The following is a 23,081-nucleotide window of genomic DNA, read 5'->3' as shown; positions in this document are numbered from 1 at the left end:
CAGACAATTCTTAAACAGTGTGGGAAAGTTGGTGGTGCTATAGCGCACAATTTATGAAGATCATGGGGAAAAGTGGTAGTGGACCTGCCTTCCCAGAATGCAGTGCGGCAAAGAAACTCCTCCATGAGTGCTCCATGCATGCAGCCATGCATACAGCCCGTTCACTGCCGCACAAAATTCTGGGAGGGCAGGTCTGTTCTCGCTTTTTCCCACGGTATTTATAAATTGTACATGATAGTGCTACCAACAGTTGCACACTGTATAAATTGTATGCAATAGCGCTACCAACTTTCCCACCCTGTTTAAAAATTGTAGGCTCTTGCTATTTATTGCTAGCACTTTCCCACAGTCCTTTCTAAAGGTTTATAAAGGTTATCACAACAAACAGGAGCCGAAGGGCTCATATTGTGCTGGACATAAAGCTTAAATATGCTATAATTAGGCATGATTAATTTTGTTCAAATACAAAATCATAATTAATTGATCAGGATTTAGGGCAGGTCCACCATCGCTCAATGTGTCATGATGTCATCAGTAGAAGGTAGAACAGTCCTAAGCACAGGGATGGCTCCCTGCAAGTGTGAAAGCATTCACTGTCCCAGTTAGGAGTGATCAAATGTGAAAAGTCAAACACCCATTCCTCTCCTGGGACTCTGAACGGACAATTTAGTGGGATGCAAGTTTGAAAGGGGCTTAAGTTTCAGGCCAAAAGCACATAGAAAATAAAAAAATGTTCCTCCTTGTGAATAGAATACTATTATTCTCCATTGTATTTCAGTTAACAATATATGAAAGTAATCTAAAATTTAAAAAATCATTAAAATATATTAATTCAAATCTTGTTTAAAATGCTATATTTCAATATGATTAGAAGTCATGAGAATATGAGAAGTCTGTTTTCATGAAGTGCTTTGAGAGGCTCATCATGGGGCACATTAAGCTCTCCCCCATCACTGGACCCCCTGCAGTTTGCATACAGACCCAACCACTCTATGGACGATGCCTTCACCACCGCCCTCCATTTAGCCCTCACCCACTTGGAAAACAAAGACTAGTATGTTCACATGCTGTTTATTGACTTCAGCTTGGCATTCAAAACAGTCATTCCACAGCACCTGATGAGGAAGATGAGCCTGCTGGGTCTAAACACCCTTCCCTCTGCAATTGGATTCTCAATTTCCTATCAGGGAGACCTCAGGCAATCCAGATCGGGAACAGCACCTCGAAGACCACCACACAGAGCAGGCCCCCCCCCCCAAGGGCTGCGTGCTTAGTCCACTGCTGTTCCCTCTGCTGACCCACGACTGTGCAGCTAAACCCAGCTCAAACCACATCAGCAAGTTCGCTGTCAACACAACCGAGGTGGGACCGATCAGTAAGAATGACAAGTCAGTGTACAGAGATAAGGTGCAGTCACTAATGGTCTGGCGCAGAGCCAGTAACCTGTATCTGACTGTTAAAAAAACAGGAGATGGTTTCTGATTTCAGGAGGGCCGCCGGGGAATCCCGCTCTGCTGACCATTGATGGCTCCATCGCTGAGGTCATCAAGAGTATTAAGTTCCTTGGAATGCACTTGGCGGAGAATCTCACTTGGTCCCTTAACATCATCTCCATAGCCAAGAAAGCCCAGGAGTGCCTCTACTTCCTTCACTATATTCTACAGAGGATGTATCGAGTGCATCTTGTGCAACTGCAACACCAGGCCGCCTCAGAACCACCTCAGACCGTAAGATCCTGCAGAGGATAAATGAAGTCAGCGGAAAATATCATTGGTGGCTCACTTCCTACCGTGAAAGAGATGTACATCATTTGATGCAGGCAAAAGGAAATAAAGACTGTGAAGGACTCCACACGCCCCTCATGTAAACTGTTCTCCCTTCTGCCATCTGGCATGAGATACTGCAGCACTCGGGGCCTTTACATCCAGATTGGGCAAGTTTTTTTTTCCCTCAAGCCATCAGACTCCTGAATTCCCAGAACATTTGTCAATAGGGTACCATGGACTGTTACTGTATACATCTTAATATTTTAATGTGTTTAACCTATTCTAACTTATATTTATGTAAATCTGCTCCCTGGTCCTGGAGAAACGCTGTCTCGTCTTTACTGTGCGAGCATAGTATGGACGATAAATAAAGGTGACTTGACTTGACTTGAAGTCTCATTTTCAGAATGAACCCAAAATTGTCACTGCAATGTTTTTTTTTATATTCCATGGAACTAAAATTCATTTTCAAAACCTTAAAGGGACCACAAGCAAGTCTGCAGTTGCCAGGATCAAGTACAATTTACAAATGTTCTAGAGAAACTCAGCAGGTCATGCAGCATCCATCTGAAATAAAAAGCCTGGGATTTTGGTTACCCTTTATTTCCTATGTGTGCTGCCTGACCTGCTGAGTTTCTCCAGCACTATTGTGTATCACAGTGACTGCAGACTTTTCTGTTTAACTCCAAAGTATTGCATCAGCTTAATTTTCTTTCACTGTTGAACAGGTTGAGCATCCACAGTACCCCAGTTTTGCCATTTGAAGATGGGAATACATCTGTGAATTCAAATGAATCTTTTCTAGATTATAACATTGCCAAGGATGAGAGTGAATCTCTTCTAAAGGGTATGTAAAAGTCTACATTACTCTGTGCAATGGTTGATATTGTCATAGATTCATAAAATGCAGTTCAAAATATTTCAAAATACATCTTTGGTTATTTCCATAAAATAGTTTAGTAAACCTAATTTTCATTGTCCGTGATTGGGTTAAACACAAGAGAGGCTGTAGGCAAAATGAAGATGGTAAAGATGTGGCTGGAGGAGATGTAAAGTGAAGGAACTTAATCAGGGAGGGGGGTGAGAGAGAGAGAGAGGTGGGTGAGGGTGGGGGGAGAGAGAGAGAGAGATTTTGTGCATGTAGACCATGATTGAAGTAAAAACATACAATGTTGGAGAAGCTCAGCAGGTCACACAGGGTCCTTTATGTAGCAAAGGCAAAGATACAGAACCGACGTTTCAGGCTGGAGCCCTTCATCAAAGTATGAGAAAATGCCAGCAAGCATCAAAACAAAGGGTGGTGGGGAGAGGGGTGGTGTATGGCAAGGCAGGAGATGACGGGTGGATAAAGGACAGAGGGGACAGTAGCAATGAGGGGACAGCAGCAATGAGGGGGAGGGAAGTAATGGTAGGTGTGTGTGTGAGAGAGAGAAAGGTGCATGTAAAGGAAATAAACGGACCAGTCAAGTTTAACTAGTTCTCATCCAGACTGAATACTTTTCTTTAAGGAGAGCATTCAAACGACTTAATTTGTAAATACAAATAAAACTTTGTTTTTGGATTTACAGATCAGCCAAAGGAGAACAGTATAAAAATGTCCTTCTGGCCATGGGGCAAGCTGTTAAATATGTACAGCAAGATAAAGAAGTCTCCTATTCCCAAAGTAGGTCAGCTTTTCCTTTGTGCCCTTCACTATTGTACCCCTTATTACAATGCCTTTGTCATCTGATCGCTATAGAAAATATTTATATTGTCTCTTTTATTGTTAAAATCCTTCTCAATTGTGACTTTAAAGTTTTTCAATGGTTTCACGTGACATAGTTACTGGCAAAAATCCAAGAGTAGGCTATTGGCAACAAGTGAAAAGATAACAAGGCAGACAAAGTCATAGCAGAATGTGAGAGATTTTAATTGGGAAGATGAGTGAAGTGATTGGGTTTTAGGAAGAAATAATGGAATATGTTCTTTTCAACTGCAATCAGAAAGCTGAAAAATCATGGATAAAATATAGTTCCTACAAAGCTTTTGATTTGTTTCTATCTGCAGCAGTTTCTCAGCACTTGATGTGATTGGAACAAAAGTTGGTCAATGCATTCTGTCAAATATTGCTTCTAAAAATGACTTTGCAGGATTTTCAACAGAGCAAACAATTAAATCACTCGCAGGTGTATTAAACTGCATGAGTTAATACTGTTTTTCTCAGAACACCTGGAAGGGGAATCACAGAATCTTCCAATGATCTATAGCAAGGATAATTTGACTCAGTGAGCCAGTGCTGCATTCTTGGATTAGTTCCATTCATCCAGTTTTTCCTCTTAGCCCTGTTTTTTTTCCACCTTTCCCTTCAATTATTTATTAAACTTCCTATCAAAAATTATTGCGTCTGTTTCAACCATGATTTTTGATTGCTCATTCCAAATCTCAGCTGTATGTAAACAAAATCCTTAAATCAGAATTATCTGGGTGAGGATCTATCTCATCTGCCAGGATTAACAGTTTTACCTTATTTACTTCATCAAAGTTGTTCATCATTTTCAATTCCACTTTAATTTTTTTCTTAATACCTTTGGCATCTTCGTGCAGGTCACGTAAATAAATTGCAACAATTTAATTTAGAGATACGAGATGGTAACAGGCCCTTCCGGCCCAGGAGCCCATGCCACCCAAATACACCCTACTAACCTGGGTAGATCTTTTGAATGTCGGAGGAAACTGGAGCTCCCAGAAGAAACCTATGCAGAATACTAACTCCTTATAGAAAGGGCTGGATTCGAAGTAGGTTGCTGGTGTTGTCATAGTGTTGTGCTGGCCACTACACTAACCATAGCTAACCATGTCTCCTAATGTTGTTTTCCCCAAAATAAACTTTATTCACAATAAATTACAAAGAGAAAACCATTCAAAGTCTTTTCACACCCTCATATCTACACATTCCTATCAATGTGCATTGTTATATTTATTCTCTAAATATATCGTTAGCACCCCTGTGGCACTTTGTCACTTCTCTCCACTCTGTTGTTTGAGGAACTTCCCCTCGGTTTCAGCCCCTCAATGCCCGGTAATGGGAGGACTCAAGACTGTGTCGTTCCCCATAGTACCCTCATGTTGGATGTGTCAAACTTCAGTGCGTCCCTTAACACATATTCCTGCAGTCTGGAATGTGCCAGTTGGAAACATTCCTTCACCTACATTTCCATGTGCTGAAGGACCAACAAGTTGTGGGCAGACCTAAATCATCTTTCACCGGGTTGATGGTCTTCCAACAGTTCAGGATGACTGACTGTATACTTCCCCAGGAACAGCTTCTGTCATGCTGTTGCTGGGGATCAACCATGACAAGGACCCTTGCATCCTTCTCCACACACATCTTGCGAATCTGCAATCAGCAAAGAGGTGAGCGACTGTTTTCACAGTCATCTCAGGGACAACATGCATTGTGGGAGATGTTTCAGTTGTACAGGGAAGATCTGACTCTTTGAAGTCCCAGTAATAATAACACCAGTCATTGGATTTACCAACCAGCCAACTAACCAGCATTAACCCACTTAAGGCTCATCTCTTTTTAGCCAACCAATATTCTATGTTACCATGTGCACCATGAGTTTTCATTTTCAGCACCTTATCAAGCTTCTCTGGAAGTCTTAGTGCAGTAATTCATTAATTCCCACATATCCAGCACACATATATAACTCTTCAAAGTACTTGAATAAATTAATCAAATATGATTTATATTTCACATCAGATTTTCTATACCTTCTTTGACTTTTCGAAATCCTTTGCTACAACGTCTTGAATAAGGCCTTCCAACATTTACCTCATAAGAGCTGAAAAGCTGTCTCAATTTTTACTCTTTCTGCCCCCGCCCCCCCCCCCTTCCTAATCATTCCTCAGAACGCAGAACGGTTATAGATAAACAGCTTTTAAGATAATGCAGGGAAGGAAGAGAGATAAAGGATGGGTTGATAGGTTGGAAGGAAGGAGTAAGTGAATGACCAATGAGATGAAAGAAGAAGAGGTATGGTAAGATAAGAAAAGGAAATTTTGTGTATGCAGAAAACCTGAAATTAAAAGCAGAAAATATTGCAAATGCTGATTGGAATTCCTTGAGTTCAGTGTCAAGTCTGGAGATCTGTAAAGTGTTCAGATGGATGAATGGATGCTTCGCTATTTCAACGGGAAATTGTGATTCCACGATTGATTTTTAAAAATGTAACCATTCCAACTTCAGAAGTGAAGCAATAGACAAGGGAAGAGCCAATGCCAGGATGACTCTGTTAGATTTCATTTAATCTACTCAGTGGACAACTGCAGGTTGCAAGTTTATTTTGCCTTGGAAGTGCTTTCAGACTTCTTTGGGACATGATAGAAAATTATTTTCTGTGTTTGGATTACCTGCTTTTCTGCCTGTTCCATATTTCATTGGTAGGTGACTTTAAAAAAGGGAAAGGAACAGTTTGTTTGTTTTTACTGTTCCAATATAATTATCATTCCAGCTATACTTCAAGGAGAATGCACAAGAATCTCTTAAGGAAGATGGTCAATGCATTCAACTGATAGTATACAGATGTAATGAGAAAAATCCTATGATCTTCAGTCACTTCAGAACAACTGATTCTGTGGGTAAGATTAGTATCATTAATTTGGAAAACAGATTTATTAAAATATTTTGAGAGACCACCTTTACCCAAGAAGCATTTGTGGCAAGAACATTCTTGTATGTGTTATTTAATGTACAAATTAAAGAATACTATCTCTTGCACTCAAAATTTAAAATAGCTTCCACAGAGGAAAATTGTGGGTAAATAGTCATCTCCTCTCAGCATATTCTCTAAAAGTTTTATTGGCACTGTGTTATTGTGAGGTGTATAGAAAACATGGTATTTCCTCCGCTCCCACACTCCGGCAGATCAGAGGTTCTCCGATTCACACTCTCATTAAATAAAACTCACTGCTGACAGTTGGGATCAGAGTTGATTGTGGCTTATGGGAGATTCAGGTGTCAAATTGACAAACATTAGTGTTTTTTTAGACAGCAATGTTGGAAAAAAAATCTGTGAAAAAAATGTGGTCATTTACACTGCACACCTTAAGTTCCTGTGCACATGAGGAGTCACGTGATGGAGTAGTGGCCGGACGGTGAACTCCAGCCCTCTCCAGAAAAGTCGGGAAAAACAAGAGAAAATACAAAGGCACAGAAATACAAGTTAAAGAAAAGTGAGTATAAAGGTGGAAAGAAGATGGAGACAAAAGGAGAAAAATCAAAATCAACGGAAAGAAGAGAGGAAGAGAAGACAACGGAGGAAAAAGGTGAAGGCCTTACCTGTCCGAAGAGGCCCGCTGTGGAGAGAAGACCCCACTACCTCAGGTCGGTAGAAAGAGAACTACAACAATGGCTCACAGAGCCGAGTAAAAGTGCGCAACCGCGCATGCGCGAGGAGTCGCGCATGCGCGATGCGCATACAAAAAAACACACCGACGGGAGGGGGGACCAGCTGGGGAGTCGATCTCCACAGCCGGCAACGACAGCTGCAGAACACCTGCAGCAAGAAGAGACCACAGAAGACAATAGAAACAAGAAAGAAGAGGAGGAAAGGGCAGCAAAGAAACAACAGATGGTCAACCTAGAGGAAGAAGAAGAGGAAGAGGAAGAGTACAGGGAAATAGAAGAAGAAAAGATAGGCAAGGTAAAGGAGGTACTTGCTCTTGTTGGAGGATACATGGAGTCATTTAAAGAATGGCAAACACAGGAATTCAATGATTTAAGAAGAAGAATAAACAACACAGAAAAGAAAATAAATAAAATGGATATGACCTTAACAGAAATGGGGAAAAAAATGGACAAGATGGAAGAACGGGCAATAGCAGCAGAAATGGAGGTAGAAGACTTAAAAAAGAAATTGGAGGAATCTAATAAAAAAACTAAAGAGACACAAGAATTACTAGCCCAAAAAATAGATATAATGGAAAATTATAACAGAAGAAATAACATAAAGATAGTGGGCCTTAAGGAAGATGTAGAAGGCAAGAATATGAGGGAGTTTATAAAAGAATGGATCCCTAAGGCCCTAGGATGTCCAGAACTACAGCAAGAAATGGAAATAGAAAGGGCACATAGAGCATTGGCCCCTAAACCACAACCACAACAAAAACCAAGATCTATTGTAGTAAAATTCCTAAGATATACTACAAGAGAAAAGGTACTGGAGAAGACAATGGAAAAAGTAAGAGAGGGCAACAAACCACTGGAGTATAAAGGGCAAAAAATCTTCATTTATCCAGATATAAGCTTTGAACTCCTAAAGAAGAGAAAAGAGTTCAATGCAGAAAAAGCGATTTTATGGAAGAAAGGATATAAATTTACACTGAAGCATCCTGCGATATTGAAAATATTTATTCCAGGACAACAAAACAGACTATTCTCGGATCCAGAAGAAGCACGAAAATTTGCAGAACAATTACAAAAATAGACTGAGGGATGAAGACGGGTAATGAGAGCAAAAATTATCACGATTGATATGTATGTGGGTAAAGACAAAAATAGACTGAGGGATGAAGACGGGTAAGGAGGGTAAAAATGACCACGATTGATATGTATGCGGGTAAAAAGGTATAAGAGTGAATAGAGACAATAGGCATATGTGAAAGTATCTGTAATTAGAGGAAAACATAGAAAGTATAGACAAGAATTAATAAGGGAAGGTAATGGAATAGAGAGAATAAGGAGGGAACTAAAAGAGTGACCTTTGTGACATATAAAAAACGAAATCTTTTCTGGGGGGGGCTGGGTGGGGGGAAAAGAGCGGTCACTGCAAAATCAGTTGACGCTTGCGAGTGGATTCGCAAATCCAAATGGAGAGGGGAGATGTGGTTGTCCGACAAGGGATAAAGGGCAACTCAGGAGGGGAAGGGGAGATTGGGGATAAAGAAGATAGAAATAGGAGAATAAGGAAAATGTTGGATGTTGTAGGAATGTTGTCTGGTAAAGAGTTGAAAATAAGAAAACAGAAATGGAAAAGGAGGAAAGGTAATGATGGAAAAACGGAAAGAGAAGATAAACAAAATATAAAATGGCTACGCTGAACTATATGACTCTAAATATTAATGGAATACATAACCAAATTAAAAGGAAGAAACTACTAAATTTACTGAAAAAGGAAAAAATAGATATAGCATTTGTCCAAGAAACACATTTAACTGAATTGGAGCACAAGAAATTAAAGAGAGATTGGGTAGGACATGTAACAGCAGCATCGTATAATTCAAAAGCAAGAGGAGTGGCTATATTAATTAGCAAAAATGTGCCATTTAAAATAGAAGAGGAAATAATAGATCCAGCAGGGAGATATGTTATGATAAAATGTCAGATATATTCAGAGCTTTGGAATCTACTTAATATATATTCACCTAACGAAGAAGATCAAAAGTTTATGCAAGATATCTTTTTGAAGGTAGCTAATACGCAAGGGAACATACTAATAGGAGGGGATTTCAATCTGAATTTGGATCCAAATATGGATAAAACGGGGAAAAAAATTAACAGGAAGAACAAAGTAACCAAATTTATAATTAAATCAATGCAAGAAATGAAACTTGTGGACATATGGAGGAAACAAAACCCAAAAGAAAAGGAATACTCATACTACTCGACTAGACATAAAACATACTCAAGGATAGACCTATTCCTGTTATCAGCCCACATACAAGGGAGAGTTAGGAAAACGGAATATAAAGCTAGACTATTATCGGACCACTCACCCCTGTTATTGGCAATAGAGCTAGAAGACATCCCTCCAAGAATGTATAGATGGAGATTAAACCCCATGCTACTTAAAAGACAGGATTTTAGAGAATTTATTGAAAAACAATTAAAAATGTACTTTGAAGTAAATACGGAATCAGTGGAAGATAAGTTTATACTATGGGACGCAATGAAAGCATTCATTAGAGGGCAAATAATAAGTTATGCAACCAAGATGAAGAAGGACTATAATCAGGAAACAGAGCAGTTGGAAAGGGAAATAATAAACATAGAAAAAAAATTAGCAATAAAGGAAGATACAACCAAAAGAAGAGAATTGGCGGATAAAAAAATAAAATATGAAACATTACAAACATATAAGGTGGAGAAGAATATAATGAAGACAAAACAGAAATATTATGAACTAGGGGAAAAAACACACAAAATCCTAGCATGGCAGCTTAAGACAGAGCAAACTAAGAAAATGGTATTGGCAACAAGGAAAAAAGACAAACAAATTACATATAATCCAAAAGAAATTAAGGAAAACTTCAGAGAATTCTATGAACAATTATACCGAACCGAAAACGAAGGGAAAGAAGGGAAAATAGATGAATTTTTGACTAAAATTGAACTACCAAAACTACAAATAGAGGAACAAAATAAATTAACAGAACCATTTGGAACAGTAGAAATACAAGAGATAATAAAAAATTTACCAAATAATAAGACACCAGGAGAGGATGGACTCCCAATAGAATTCTACAAAACATTTAAAGACCTAATAATACCGCCCCTCCTGGATGTAATCAACCAGATTGATGAGACACAAAACTTACCAGATTCATGTAAAACAGCAATAATTACAGTGATACTAAAACAAGGGAAAGATCCACTCTCACCAGCGTCATATAGACCAATATCTTTGCTAAACACAGATTATAAGATAATAGCTAAACTATTAGCGAACAGATTAGCAGAACAGGTACCGAAAATGGTAAATTTAGACCAAACTGGATTTATCAAAAAAAGACGCACAACAGACAATATTTGTAAATTTATTAACTTAATTCATGCAGTAGAAGGAAATAAAGCACCGGCAGTAGCAGTTGCTTTAGACGCAGAGAAGGCCTTCGACAGAGTAGAATGGAATTACTTGTTCAAAGTATTGCAAAAATTCAGTTTACCGGAGAAGTATATTAATTGGATTAAAGCATTATATAAGGGACCGTTAGCGAAAGTGACAGTAAATGGACATGTATCAAAGCAATTTAACTTAAGCAGGTCAACGCGGCAAGGATGCCCACTATCACCATTATTGTTTGCGCTAGCTATAGAACCACTAGCAGAATCGATAAGAAGAGATAATAATATAAAAGGAATAAAAATAAAAGACAGGGAATATAAAATCAGTCTGTTTGCGGATGATGTGATAGTGTACTTAACAGAACCAGAACTATCAATAAAAGAACTATATAAGAAATTGAAGGAATATGGAGAAGTGTCGGGATACAAGATAAACGTAAATAAAAGTGAAGCAATGCCTATGAATAACGCGGATTTCTCAAAATTTAAGGAGGAATCCCCATTCAGATGGCAAACGCAGGCAATAAGATACCTAGGTGTGCAAATAAACAAAAATCTAGGCCAATTATATAAACTCAATTACAATCCACTAATGAAAAAATTACAGGACGATTTAGAGCATTGGAAAGAGCTACCACTAACACTGATAGGAAGGATAAACTGTATTAAAATGAACATTTTTCCAAGGATACTATACTTATTTCAGGCATTGCCAATACAACTGACAGAAAAATTCTTCAAAGAGTTAAAGAAAATAATAAGGAGATTTTTATGGAGAGGGGGGAAACCGAGGATAGCACTAGACAAATTAACAGAATGGTATAAACAAGGAGGCTTACAATTGCCAAACTTCAAAAATTATTATAGAGCCGCACAATTAAGGTACCTATCAGATTTTTATCAAACAAGGGAAAAACCAGACTGGACGAGACTAGAATTAGATAAAATAGGGGAAAAGATACCTGAACACATATTATATAAATGGGACGAAAAATTGGTACAACATAGAACTTCTCCAGTATTACACCATCTCCTCAATATATGGAAGAAGATTCATGTAGAAAGAAATAAAATAAATTACCAAATACCAAAACTAATATTGACGCAAAATAAGCTACTCCCTTTTACAATAGACAACCTTGCCTTTAGAAAATGGGAAAAAAAAGGGATTAAAAGAATAGAAAATTGTTTTTCAGGAAGTAGATTCTTATCCTTTGAACAAATGAGAGATAAGTACAATATAACGGGAGATACAGCGCTGGCATATTACCAACTGAGATCCTACTTGAAAGATAAATTAGGAAGCAACTTGAGTTTACCAGAGGGAAGTAACCTTGAATATGTGATTACAGATACAATGTTAATCAAAAGATTTATAAAAAATATGTATATTAAACTGCAAGAAAAGGAAAATGAGGAAACAAATGGTAAAACTAAACAAAAATGGGAACAAGATTTAAATATAAAGATAAAAAAGGAAACATGGGAGAAGTTATGCTCTGGAACGATGAGAAATACAATAAATACGAGGCTGCGTATGATACAATATAATTGGTTACACAGACTATACATTACACCGCAAAAGTTAAATAAATGGGACCCAACAGTATCTGATAGATGTTTTCGATGTAAAAAAGAAAGGGGAACAACAATTCATGCAATCTGGACATGTGAGAGAGTAGAAAAATTTTGGGATGATCTCAATCAGATATTAAATAAAATAACAGAAAACAATATACCAAAGAATCCAGAGATCTTTCTCCTAAGTAACATAAAAAATAAAGAATTTGGAATTGACTTGGAGGATGCACAAAAAAGATTTGTTAAGATAGCCCTAGCTGTAGCAAAAAAATGTATTATGTCAACCTGGAAATTGGAAGATAATTTGAAAATACAACAATGGTATATAGAAATGAATAAATGTATTCCATTAGAAAAAATAACATATAGTTTAAGAAATAATATTGAAATATTCGAACAAGTATGGGAGCCTTACATTAAATACAATAGCGAAAACCTACCGGGAACAAACATTACCTAAGTTGATGGAAGGAGAAGAGAAGAAAAGAATGGACTCAGTAGAATTTCTGGTGTATTTTTGTTGAATGACAACATTGTCTAACTGAATTAATGCAACCTAGATTGTATAACTAAAATGGATGAGAGGGGGGGGGGGATGGGGGGGTGGCTTGGGAGGAGGGAGGGGGGAGGGAGAAAAAGTCACTGTAAATGTGTGGAAAAGAAAAAGTGTATATCATGGCTATTGTGATTTATGGTGTGAAAAAAAAAAAAAAAAAAAAGTTCCTGTGCACATTAGTCCTAGTGTTTTTATGTGGAGCAACGTGACCTGTGTCATCACCTGGACAATCAAATTCACGAGGTAAGTTTTGCGGTATGATTTAGACTGCAGGCATCCCCTGAAAAGTAGTAGAAGAAATTGTGGTGCAGGAATAAACTAAAAATTCCTGCACATTCCTTTTCAGACTGCCCATGTAATGGCAAATTTTGTTGATTGTGCCATTACATGCCTGCAGTCTAAAAACCCTAAGTGTAATGTTTAAATTTACTTGAAAATGATAATTTTATTTGGAAATATTTATTTGAAACTGAAGCAGCAAGACTACAATTTCTAAATCTTGTTGTTTAACTACATCCCAGATAGGTTCTATCGAAACCATAGCATAAAAGAATAGTCTTAATAATTGCAGAATGTTTCTGGATCTTAAATAGATAGAGACATTTTAAAATTCCAATAACAGTGTAAACTTTATTTGTTGTGACACATTGTGCTATGTGAGAATTCAAAGTTATGCTGAATCTCAAAAGATTACTTCAGAGAAAAGAAAATAATTCAATGATAAAGAGAAAAAAGGAAGTTCAACTTCAGTCATAATAAAGAGTGATCCAATTTTTAGCTGCTGAAGGAGGAATTAAATTGGATTTTTTTTTCAGCTGAGGATGTTTTATTCATTTGATCATGGGAAATTGGTGAAACCAGCTAGGACATATTTTTCACCCAAAGGTCACCTGATGACAGATTAGGTAGGACACCATTTCAGCTTTTATGACAGTACAAACGCTAACCTAAAGATTGTTTGATTGGTCATCACACTTTCTGGTTCACTCGTTCAATATCCAATCTGCACTACAACATTGAAGGAGTCTTAAATTCTTGGTAGATTTGATCCTTAACATAAGATATAGGATGCAGGGTTCAGAGACGGACCATTTGTTTCATCTGCTGCATTGTACTCATTTACGTTATCAGTTTATCCATGTCTGAACTGGTATGATAGGATATTTCACCTTCTGCAAATAATTTTAAAAATTAAAAATTCAGATTTTTTGTCAGAGTACATACATGACATCACATACAACCCCAAGATTCTTTTTCCTGAGGGCCAGGCAGAATTACCACTAATTGGTAGTGAAGAAAAACGGTACTCCAAGTAGACATGTAAACAAAGAAACATAAGCAAACTGACTGTGCAATAGAGAGAGAGAAAAATACTCAATAAAGTGCAAAAGTAAGAGTTCTTAAATGAGACCCTGATTGAGTTTTTGTTGCAGAATCTGATGATGGAGAGGTAGCAACTGTTCCTGAACCTGGGGAGTGGGGGGAGAGTCTTGTGCCACTTACCCCTCTTTCCTGATGGTAGAAGTGAGAACAGAGCATGTGCAGGGTGACGTGGATCCTTGACGATTGCTGCTACTCTCTCGATGGTGGGGAGGGTTTTGGCCGCGATCTCCTGGGCTGTGTCCACTACCTTTTGCAGGGCTTTATGCTCAGGGGTATTGGTGTCCCAATAATTTGCAGCAAATAATTAGTATTTTCTGAAATGCTCAATGCTAACCACATTGAGAATACAGGAGAGTGCCTGATGTTTGAAATTCTAAAAACTGTAGAACTGGAAATGTAAAATTCTACATTAAATATTTTAATTCCTCAGCTATTTGTACATTCCCCCTTTGTGCTGATCATTCATCTTTTTCTATAGTGATACATTAAAAGGCAAGCTGGTTTGATGGAACTTGAAAGTTTTAATCTAATTGGGCTTCATGCCAAGCTTCCTCTACATGTTTTCCATAGTCTCACAGAATATTTAAATTAGAGGCAGTAATTAGCTTTTCAGCTGCCAGTTTGATTATGATTTTGTTGGTCCTTGAAAATTGTTCTTTGTACACATGAAAACAGAAAACTAAGAAGATAAATCAACAGTGCAGATCAGTCAAGCGGCTATTTTTGCTCACATTAACAATTGATTATTAGTTTGCTTTCCAAATTTGCTTTCTATTTTTCAGATATATTTTGAGATAAATTTATTGCACTTGTTTTTATATGTTTGCTTTTTTTATAACATCTCTTATTTATGTAAAATGCTGGCTGCATGGTTAGTGTAGCGGTTAGCGCAATGCCTTTACAGCGCCAGCAATCAAGACCGGGGTTCGAATCCCCCGCTCTCTGTAAGGAGTTTGTATATTTCTCCCCATGTCTGCATGGGTTTTGCCCAGGGGGCTCCGGTTTCCTCCCACCATTCAAAACATACCAGGGGTGTAGGTAAATTGGGTGTAAATTGGGCGGCACGGGCTTGTAGGTCAAAATGGCCTGTCACCGTGCTGTATGACTGAATTTTTAAAAATAAAAATGAAATCACAAGATAAAAAGTAATTTTAAAATGTATTTCAATATGCCAGTTATTACAGATGAAATGTTAAATTTTGAAAAAAAGGTTTCGTTGAAATGGAAATAAAGAAAATGCTTGATGTTCACCATGATGTTCGGTTGTGGAAGAAGGGTTCGAATGATGAGTCCAGCCTGCTGCAAAGGGCAGATTCAACATTGAAAGATGCTGGAATCCTTCATGAGCAGGTACAGGAATGGCATTGCCCAATTATGGACACTGTCAACCCTTGAAAACCTCTTGCAATCAAAGGACAGCTATTAATTTAGCAATACAATAGCATAATTGTGGGACCGATCACCATCTATCATAAATTTGTAAAATTTCACGGAGAAGTTAATCAATACAAGATATATTTGAAGTAAAATATAAATTGCTGCTGGTTCAAACCTGAAACAATCTGAGTTTTTGGGTCATCTGAATTAAGAAAGTCAAGCACAGGATAATCTTTAAGGGAATCTATCCCTAATGTACAACTTTTTTTTGCTTGGTTTGGAATTATGGAGTTGGTTTAGTTTTGCATTCATCACGTGATCAAGTAGATGAGGTGACATTCAGCAAGAGAGGGAAGATAAGATCATTGTTGATGAAAATGAGTACTTCCATCCACTCGTGAGATGAGGACCTCATTGGTAAGTCCTTCTTTGGATATGAAGAGAGTCTTCTGGACAGATAAAGAATAGTTGGAGGAACTCAACAGGTCAGGCAACATTCACGGGTAGAAATAGTTAGTCAAAAAATGTCTTCTGGCACCTTCTTCATGATGAGGCCCTTTCAATCATTTTATTGGACAGGGAAATCAAGGAGTTTCCTCAAGCAAAAAAAGGAGAAATACTTGAATATTTCCTTGTTCCTTTGGATCAAAATATGCAGCTGGGGCCATACCCATGAATTACCTGACACTGACATTGAACTGACACTGCAGTCAAAATTTTGGAAATATCTATTGAATTAGCTTTGATTAAATGTGTGGTTTGTACACACTGGAGGAAGGGACAACTCAAGGTAGTGGATCATGCACCTGACTTCTGTTTTGCAGAAGGTGGGAATGTTTTGGCATCATGGGATAATGTCGAATACCCAGCCTCTGATATACCTCTTTTTGGTGATGGTAATTATCTGGTGGGACTTGTTGAAAAGTTTTGGTACACGGGAGGCTTCAGAATGTTGGAGAGGCTTGAGGAGTTACCATTGAACATAAAGGAAGATGATTAGATTTTATGATAAGAAATAGCAAATAGAAGCAGGAGCCTGTCACTTGAGTCTGTCCCATCATTCTGTTCCAAGTTAATCAAGTGCATCTTCTTCTTCATTTGCCCTGACTTCTTAAAGTGTCAAAAATCTTGTGGTGATAAACCACCGGCCTACTGCAGGGGGCAACCTCTGTACCTGCAGGAGTGAAAGGGGACAGGACAACACCTGGCCGGCTGTCAATCAGTCAGCCTGAATGGATCAAACCTCACCCGATTGGGTGTCAATCACCCTCCGGGATATAAGCCTGCGACGGCCTCCCGAGGCCTCACTCAGAGTTGCTGCAGTAACAGCCAGCCTGGTTCTGTGGAAATCTTTGTGGATTAAAGCCTGCTGTACAGTCTTTACTTTGTGTGTGTCTGATTCTGTCTAACAGCGCACCTCAAATCTATCAATCAAATATCACTCCCACGCTGACATGTCTGTCCATGGCTTCATGTACTGTCAAACCAAGGCTACCTGTAAACTGGAGGAAGAACACCTAATTTTCCATCTGGGCACTTTCACTCTGGATCCCATTAACATCGACGTATCCAGTTTCTCTTAGCCTTACTCCCTGTTCTCCCTCTTCCCTATCCCTCTGTCTTCTTTCTTCCAGCTATCTATCCCATCCCTCCATTCATAGAGCCATCCCCCCCTCTCCTAATTGCTGTTGTACCCTCCCTCTCTTAGCCACCTATTACTGCTTGCCTGTTGGGCTGTGTTCCTCCCTCTGCCTTTCTCTCCACCATTTTATTCAGGCGCCTGTAAACATTTTACTCATACCTTGATGAAGGGCTCAAGCCTGAAATGTTGGCGATGCATCTTTATCTTTGCTATATATACTACACTGTTTGACCTGCTGAGTTTCTCCAGCATTGTGCTTTCACTATACATATGTATTGGATTCATTTTTCTCCATGTCACCATTCTAAATACAACATTTGCATTGAGACCAATCCCTTCTAGTTCAAGAATTTTCATCCAGAAGTGAAGTGACTCTTTTCTGCATGAGTAGACCAATGCTCTAACGATGCCATGTTCGAAGTGGTTATGGCGTAACCCAAACTGAGTTTGTGAAGCAGTGTAATGTCTTTGGCAAAACAGCACTTCCAATTTCTTTTATCATTTACCTGGCTAATAACTGCAAGAGCTCAGATGGGGAGGTAGTTATTTGGGCTGCATTTGTTGCACACTTTGTAGAAAGGACAGAGCCAGGTAATCTCCCCAGTGATACTCGTCCTATAACCCTACCGCAAGAACTTGGCTGGAGATACAGCTAGTTCCAAAACAGACATCTTCAACACGTCAACTGGGGTGCTGTTGGAACCTACATCTTTCATTGCAGCCAGCACTCTCTGACATTTGTTCATCATAAATGCAATGATTCAAATGTACTGATGTCTGGCTTCTATTCTGTTGGATGTCTATGTTCAGGGCAAACTCGATGGGCTGAATGGCCTATTTCTGCTCCAATGTTTTAAGGTCTTCATCTGGGCCTAAGCAGTAAAATCACTTTCTGAAACCTTTCCCAATTTCTCCTCTTTTAATACATCCCTTAAAAGGCCAAGGGGTTGGACTATTCTCCAAATATCTCCTCATGTAAATGAGTGAAGTCACAAAATAACTTGGATAAAGGCAACAGACAAAAGCAAATCATTGATGTCTGTGATAAACCACCATTATTAGAATAATCTGGTAATTCCACAGCATTAAAGAGATTAAATGGAGACATGAAAGATTATGGGGTATGGAAATCAATGCCCTTTTGGTGTTTGTGTCTTTGTGACCACATCTACCTTATTCCAGAAGATGAAAAGAAACTGACAACCAATGAGATGCCCTTTATAATACAAGTAAATACGCTGCAAATTTAATGACCAAGGATGAAAACAGTATGAATGCATTGAATTATTTTTCAAGCATTTCTAGTGAGTAATGAAGCAATTGAATGACGTTATGATTTGAATCCATTTACTTTCTGTAAGTGTACCCTTTCAGTTAATATAATTAGAATGCTTTGTGGAATGAATATATGAAACATCACACTGGACAACAATTTTTTTTTCCAGAAAGGTTTGCTTCCTGAAAAAAAAGGGGGTTTATAATAGACAACTTCAAGATGGACACAAAAATAATTTCAGATTTGCTGTATCATGCAGGAAGTGGAAGTAGGAGAAACATTAAATTAACTTTTATTGAATTTAGTTTTCTTAATCGCATAATGATACTGACACATTTTGCGTTAGTTTAACTGAGCTGAAAATGTCTTGCCGCTGATTTTCATTTGTACTCAGCATCCGAGGCCTCTCAACAATAGTCGGCCAGTATTTGCCACGATACCACTTTTCCATGGCCGCAAAATGTCCCTGGTGAAGCCTCTCGCCCTGTTCGTCACCGACTGCGCCAAGATCAGAGGGGATGGTGACATGCGCCAAGTGCGAGGGCAGAAAAATGAATTTTCAATGACGTGGCACTTCATAGTTTCGTATGCTTGAAGTGTGTTAAAAGTGGGACAGGAAATCACAAAATATATCTTAAAGATATATCTATAAGATATATCTTATATCTTACGTGACAGGAAATTTTTAAGGCGATTTCTGTAATCAGCAGCGCAAAATCCATAAAATACACTCAGAAGTGTTCAGGAAGCAAAATTTTTGTTGTCCAGTGTTATCAAGGGACACTATGTACTCTGTAATGTTAATTTTCTTTTCTTTAGGTTCTGCTTCTTGAGGAGAAAGATATACATGGAAGCAAATCTTGGCATTAGAATGGGAAAAAAATCAGAATAATTGTTCCCAAAGTAAAAGAAGAGTGAACATATTGAATAAATATCATCTTAATTTAAATATAGTTGCATTCAAATATCAGCTAGGTGACCTAATGGGAATAGAATACGTTTGGATGAAATGTCCATTTTACATCTTTGGACCAATGAATCAGGCACGGCATAAAATGGATGCCCGATCCAAACTTATCCATTCTCCACACATTATAATGGAATTCAGATTGCATGCCTGTTAGTCGTTTTTTTTTTAAATCCAGTCAAATGTTTTACCATTAAAAATTTTCTCAGAGCACACTATTTTCAGGTTATAGTTCAGCCTCAAAATAAACTCTTGCAAAATTTTCAAATTTTGCTCAGGTTCTCTCATTCATCAGATGAAAAAAGAAACCTCCTTTAAAGAATGCTTCGGCTTTACGGAAGATGAATTGTTGCAAGGGGATACCAAGCTTGTAATGGCAAATTCAGTCAAAATAGATCAATCAAGAGGAAAATCATATTTTACTGGATATAAGAAAGCAGCAGTGATTGTGGGCAAATTCATAATTTTGAGTACAATACTGATCCCCTTATGAGGACAATAGAAATAACTGCATTTGTGTACTTCGCAGGTTTTAATGTCCATGGGATACAAAGGGTGTGCCATGCAGAATGAATCCTACTCTTTATTAAGGAGTCCATGTTTAAAAGTATCTTGTGATACAATTCTGCAGCATGCCACAACTAAATCAGGAAACAGTGAAGCAAATATTTGCAGTTATTTTAAAACTTGGAATTGATGGCACTCTTTGCTTGTATTCCAGACACACTTAACTATTTGCTCTTTAATAGTGCACTACTTGCAGACATGTTTTTAATTTGAGGGTATCCATAGACTGTAAATGACAGCCCACCCAGCAGTACTTGTTTGATCTGAGTGGCGAAATGGAGCTAGTACTGGAACATGAAACCGTTGAGTTTGTTTAGTTATCCATTAGCTTTATCCTTGAAATAAACGGAAAGGACTGCAGTTTTTCATTCATATGCAATACATCGAAATCCATTTGCTGCATGTTCATCTTCCATCGCTATATGGCTGTATTTCACCTCTATCTATACATGATAATAAATAAATTAATGCAATAATTCAACATTTGTGACTTAGTACAGATGCAATGGATCTCGAGCTGTAATTCAGCAAGAAGTCGCTCTGTAGCTGACTCAGTCCTCCATGAGTTGTATCGACTTTGCCAAGATCCCAAAAATAGAATGACAGCATTTAACTTGAGGTGAATGTTAATGACAGCTGGTCACTGAGTTATGATGCCACTTAAGAAAGGATACGATTATGCCTATTGCAAAACTCAGTAATATTGCAAAGTTTACAGAGGAGTATTGAAAGTTGTTGGCAGCTACTTAATGAGTTCAGTATGGTAGCAATTTATGTGGGACTCATGATGTCTTTGAATCTCTCAAGGTCATTAGAACATCACAAGCATGTTTTTGTTAATTTTTCCCCCCTTCATATTTTTACATATCAGACCTCGTTAAAAGGCTGCTCAAGTGATATGTTTCATTCTTTACCTCTGACTTTAAAAATCCAGACTGATATTGAAAATATTCCTTTAGATCAAGAGGAAATGATCTGCCTGTCCAAAGAGAATCTTTCAATGAAATGAAAGCAGGATGATTTTTTAACATATACAAAAAGGGATGCAGTCAAAGTGCTTGTGATATATTTACAGATTCAGATTTAAATAATTGTACCTCTTGGAGACATTAATGGTGAATGTATCTCAAAGACTTCCCTCCTTTACAGCCATTCATTTGGTAAACTTCCTTCATGAAATGTTTTGAACACAGTAAGTTCACTACTGACTCTAAATGGCAGGAATTGGTACTGCATGGTGGAAGATATCCTCACAGAGAATCCAAATGAAGACAAAAATGAACACTCCAACTCAAAAAAAAATGTGGTTATGCTTTTTTTGGGGATTGCAGTTAGATATTTTGTCCCATTCAATAATCCCTTGTTGGATTAGGTTCAGCACGGGTACGCTTGTTTGTCTCCCGAAGTCACATTACTCAAGTACATTGAATGAAGCCAAAAAAAAAGGGTTAAAAAAGTGTTTGATGTTTGTATTTCCATGCTTTGCGAGGGAATTATTCTCATTGCAACTGACTTTTCTTTTTGTTGTATTAATTACATTTGAGACCAGTCTCAGTTTCATTGAATTCAATCTCAGTATTTTGTTCAGAAATGCTTGTGGCTCTTATCCCCAAAATGTTTGAAAATCTGCTGTTTCTGAAATAAATATGACTTTTCCCTGTGTTGACAACCTTTCATTGTATCTATAAATATTAACACATAAATCCATCTTACTAAATGGAAGCCAAGAAATTGGATTCCTACTTTTTATGCAAGAAAACAATTTAATCTCTCACTGTCAGTGATCTTTTCTGATTGAAATCATGTCCATTGATAAATTGGTCTGGCCACTTCCAGTCATAACTTGCAGACCTGATCATGCACCAACTAACTCACTGTATATCTACATCTGGCATGTCAGGAAATCATGTCTGAGTTCTCTGTGACAGGTGTTTGGTGGCTTGCGGGAGGTTAAAAAAAAATGGATCACCACCCACTACTTGCAGTAAATGCCTCTCTGAAGACTGGAAAGTTTGCTGGGTTATATGTAGGTGACACATCTGGAGAAAGGGAGTTGCCTAAAAAATGTGAAAGCCATTACACCCAATGGACCCCTACTCCAGACATCAGGTGCTCAATTGCATCCTGCTAATGTCGTGTAAGTCCTGTGATAATCATCTCTCTAACCCAATCTGTTCGTCCTTCACTTCGCCAATCTCTCAGGTGATCCTACAGGATGACTGGTATTATGATGCACTATGTCCTTCGTTATTATCACCGTCTTCCTGCTTCTCTTATTACTCCATTCCCCTTATTTTTTCCCACATCATGTATGCCTCTTTCAGGGAGAAACATGTGAACCCTCCAAATACTCTGCAGAGCAAAACAGAAGATTGCTGCAACCAAAACACTGAAGATTCCAAATGGTATAGATTAGTTGAGATGCTACTTGAGGTGTATGTTGAGGATCAAATCAAAAAGCACAACAAAACCTTTTGTTAGAGAGCAGAACTGGCAAATGCACTTTCTCTTGGGTCAGTAGTGGTTCCTCAGAATGTAAACAGAGTATGATCTCCTCAACACATGTAAGAGGCTGCATCTACCAGATCCACTCTCCTGTGTGGGTGGCACAATGAACAAATGTGCTGTAGAAACCCTGCAGGTAACACAGCATCCAACTCCTTTTGTTATAGAGCCCTCCTTTCTAGCCTCCATCTCGTTCACAGCTCTTTGAAAGTCTTCATTCTCTCTCTCTCTCTCTCTCTCTCTCTCTCTCTCTCTCTCCTTTAAGGTGAAGAATTGCAGTTGTGAGGGCTCACACTGGGTGTTTGCACAACATGTAACACATGCTTAGCTCACCAAATAAAACATGGAGTCCAAATTTCAGGCAATATTTTTTGGTATCAGTTTTGTCCATTGCACATTAACTCATGAGATCTTCTATGACTTAACTATGAGCAGTTCTTTTGGACTGTATTATGTGTTGAAAGAAGAAGGTCACTGGGAAATTATTATAACCGAGTGAGTAATCGGAGGCGATGATATTGTACACTGTGAGAGGTTGGGAAACTGAGGACATCAGAGTTGAGGAAAGTTTGAGACTTGTGGTAGAGTGGAGACTAAATCACCTGGGATTACACTCACTCGAATTCAGAAGAATGAG

At 38.2% G+C, this 23,081-nt stretch overlaps 1 protein-coding gene across 5 annotated transcripts in view; it reads left to right on the top strand.

The window, feature by feature from the left end:
- Positions 1 to 23,081, top strand: part of LOC138765055 (gametogenetin-binding protein 1-like) — a 77,350-nt gene that overhangs the window by 12,766 nt on the left and 41,503 nt on the right. For 2 of the 5 annotated variants that reach the window (XM_069941715.1, XM_069941711.1), the window contains 5 exons: positions 2,495 to 2,613; positions 3,335 to 3,429; positions 6,260 to 6,386; positions 15,321 to 15,460; positions 19,225 to 21,599. In XM_069941715.1, coding sequence (XP_069797816.1) covers positions 2,495 to 2,613; positions 3,335 to 3,429; positions 6,260 to 6,386; positions 15,321 to 15,460; positions 19,225 to 19,275 — 532 coding nt within the window. In that variant the 3' untranslated portion in view covers positions 19,276 to 21,599. Of the gene's footprint in view, positions 1 to 2,494; positions 2,614 to 3,334; positions 3,430 to 6,259; positions 6,387 to 13,542; positions 13,633 to 15,285; positions 15,461 to 19,224; positions 21,600 to 23,081 lie in introns of those variants that run through there. The other 3 variants (XR_011358443.1, XM_069941712.1, XM_069941713.1) reach the window with 3 other exon arrangements.

Source organism: Narcine bancroftii, chromosome 5 (genome assembly GCF_036971445.1).
Source record: "Narcine bancroftii isolate sNarBan1 chromosome 5, sNarBan1.hap1, whole genome shotgun sequence".
Classification (NCBI taxonomy): domain Eukaryota; kingdom Metazoa; phylum Chordata; class Chondrichthyes; order Torpediniformes; family Narcinidae; genus Narcine; species Narcine bancroftii.
Note: the sequence above shows the minus strand (reverse complement) of the source record. Positions and strands in the feature narration are given on the sequence as shown.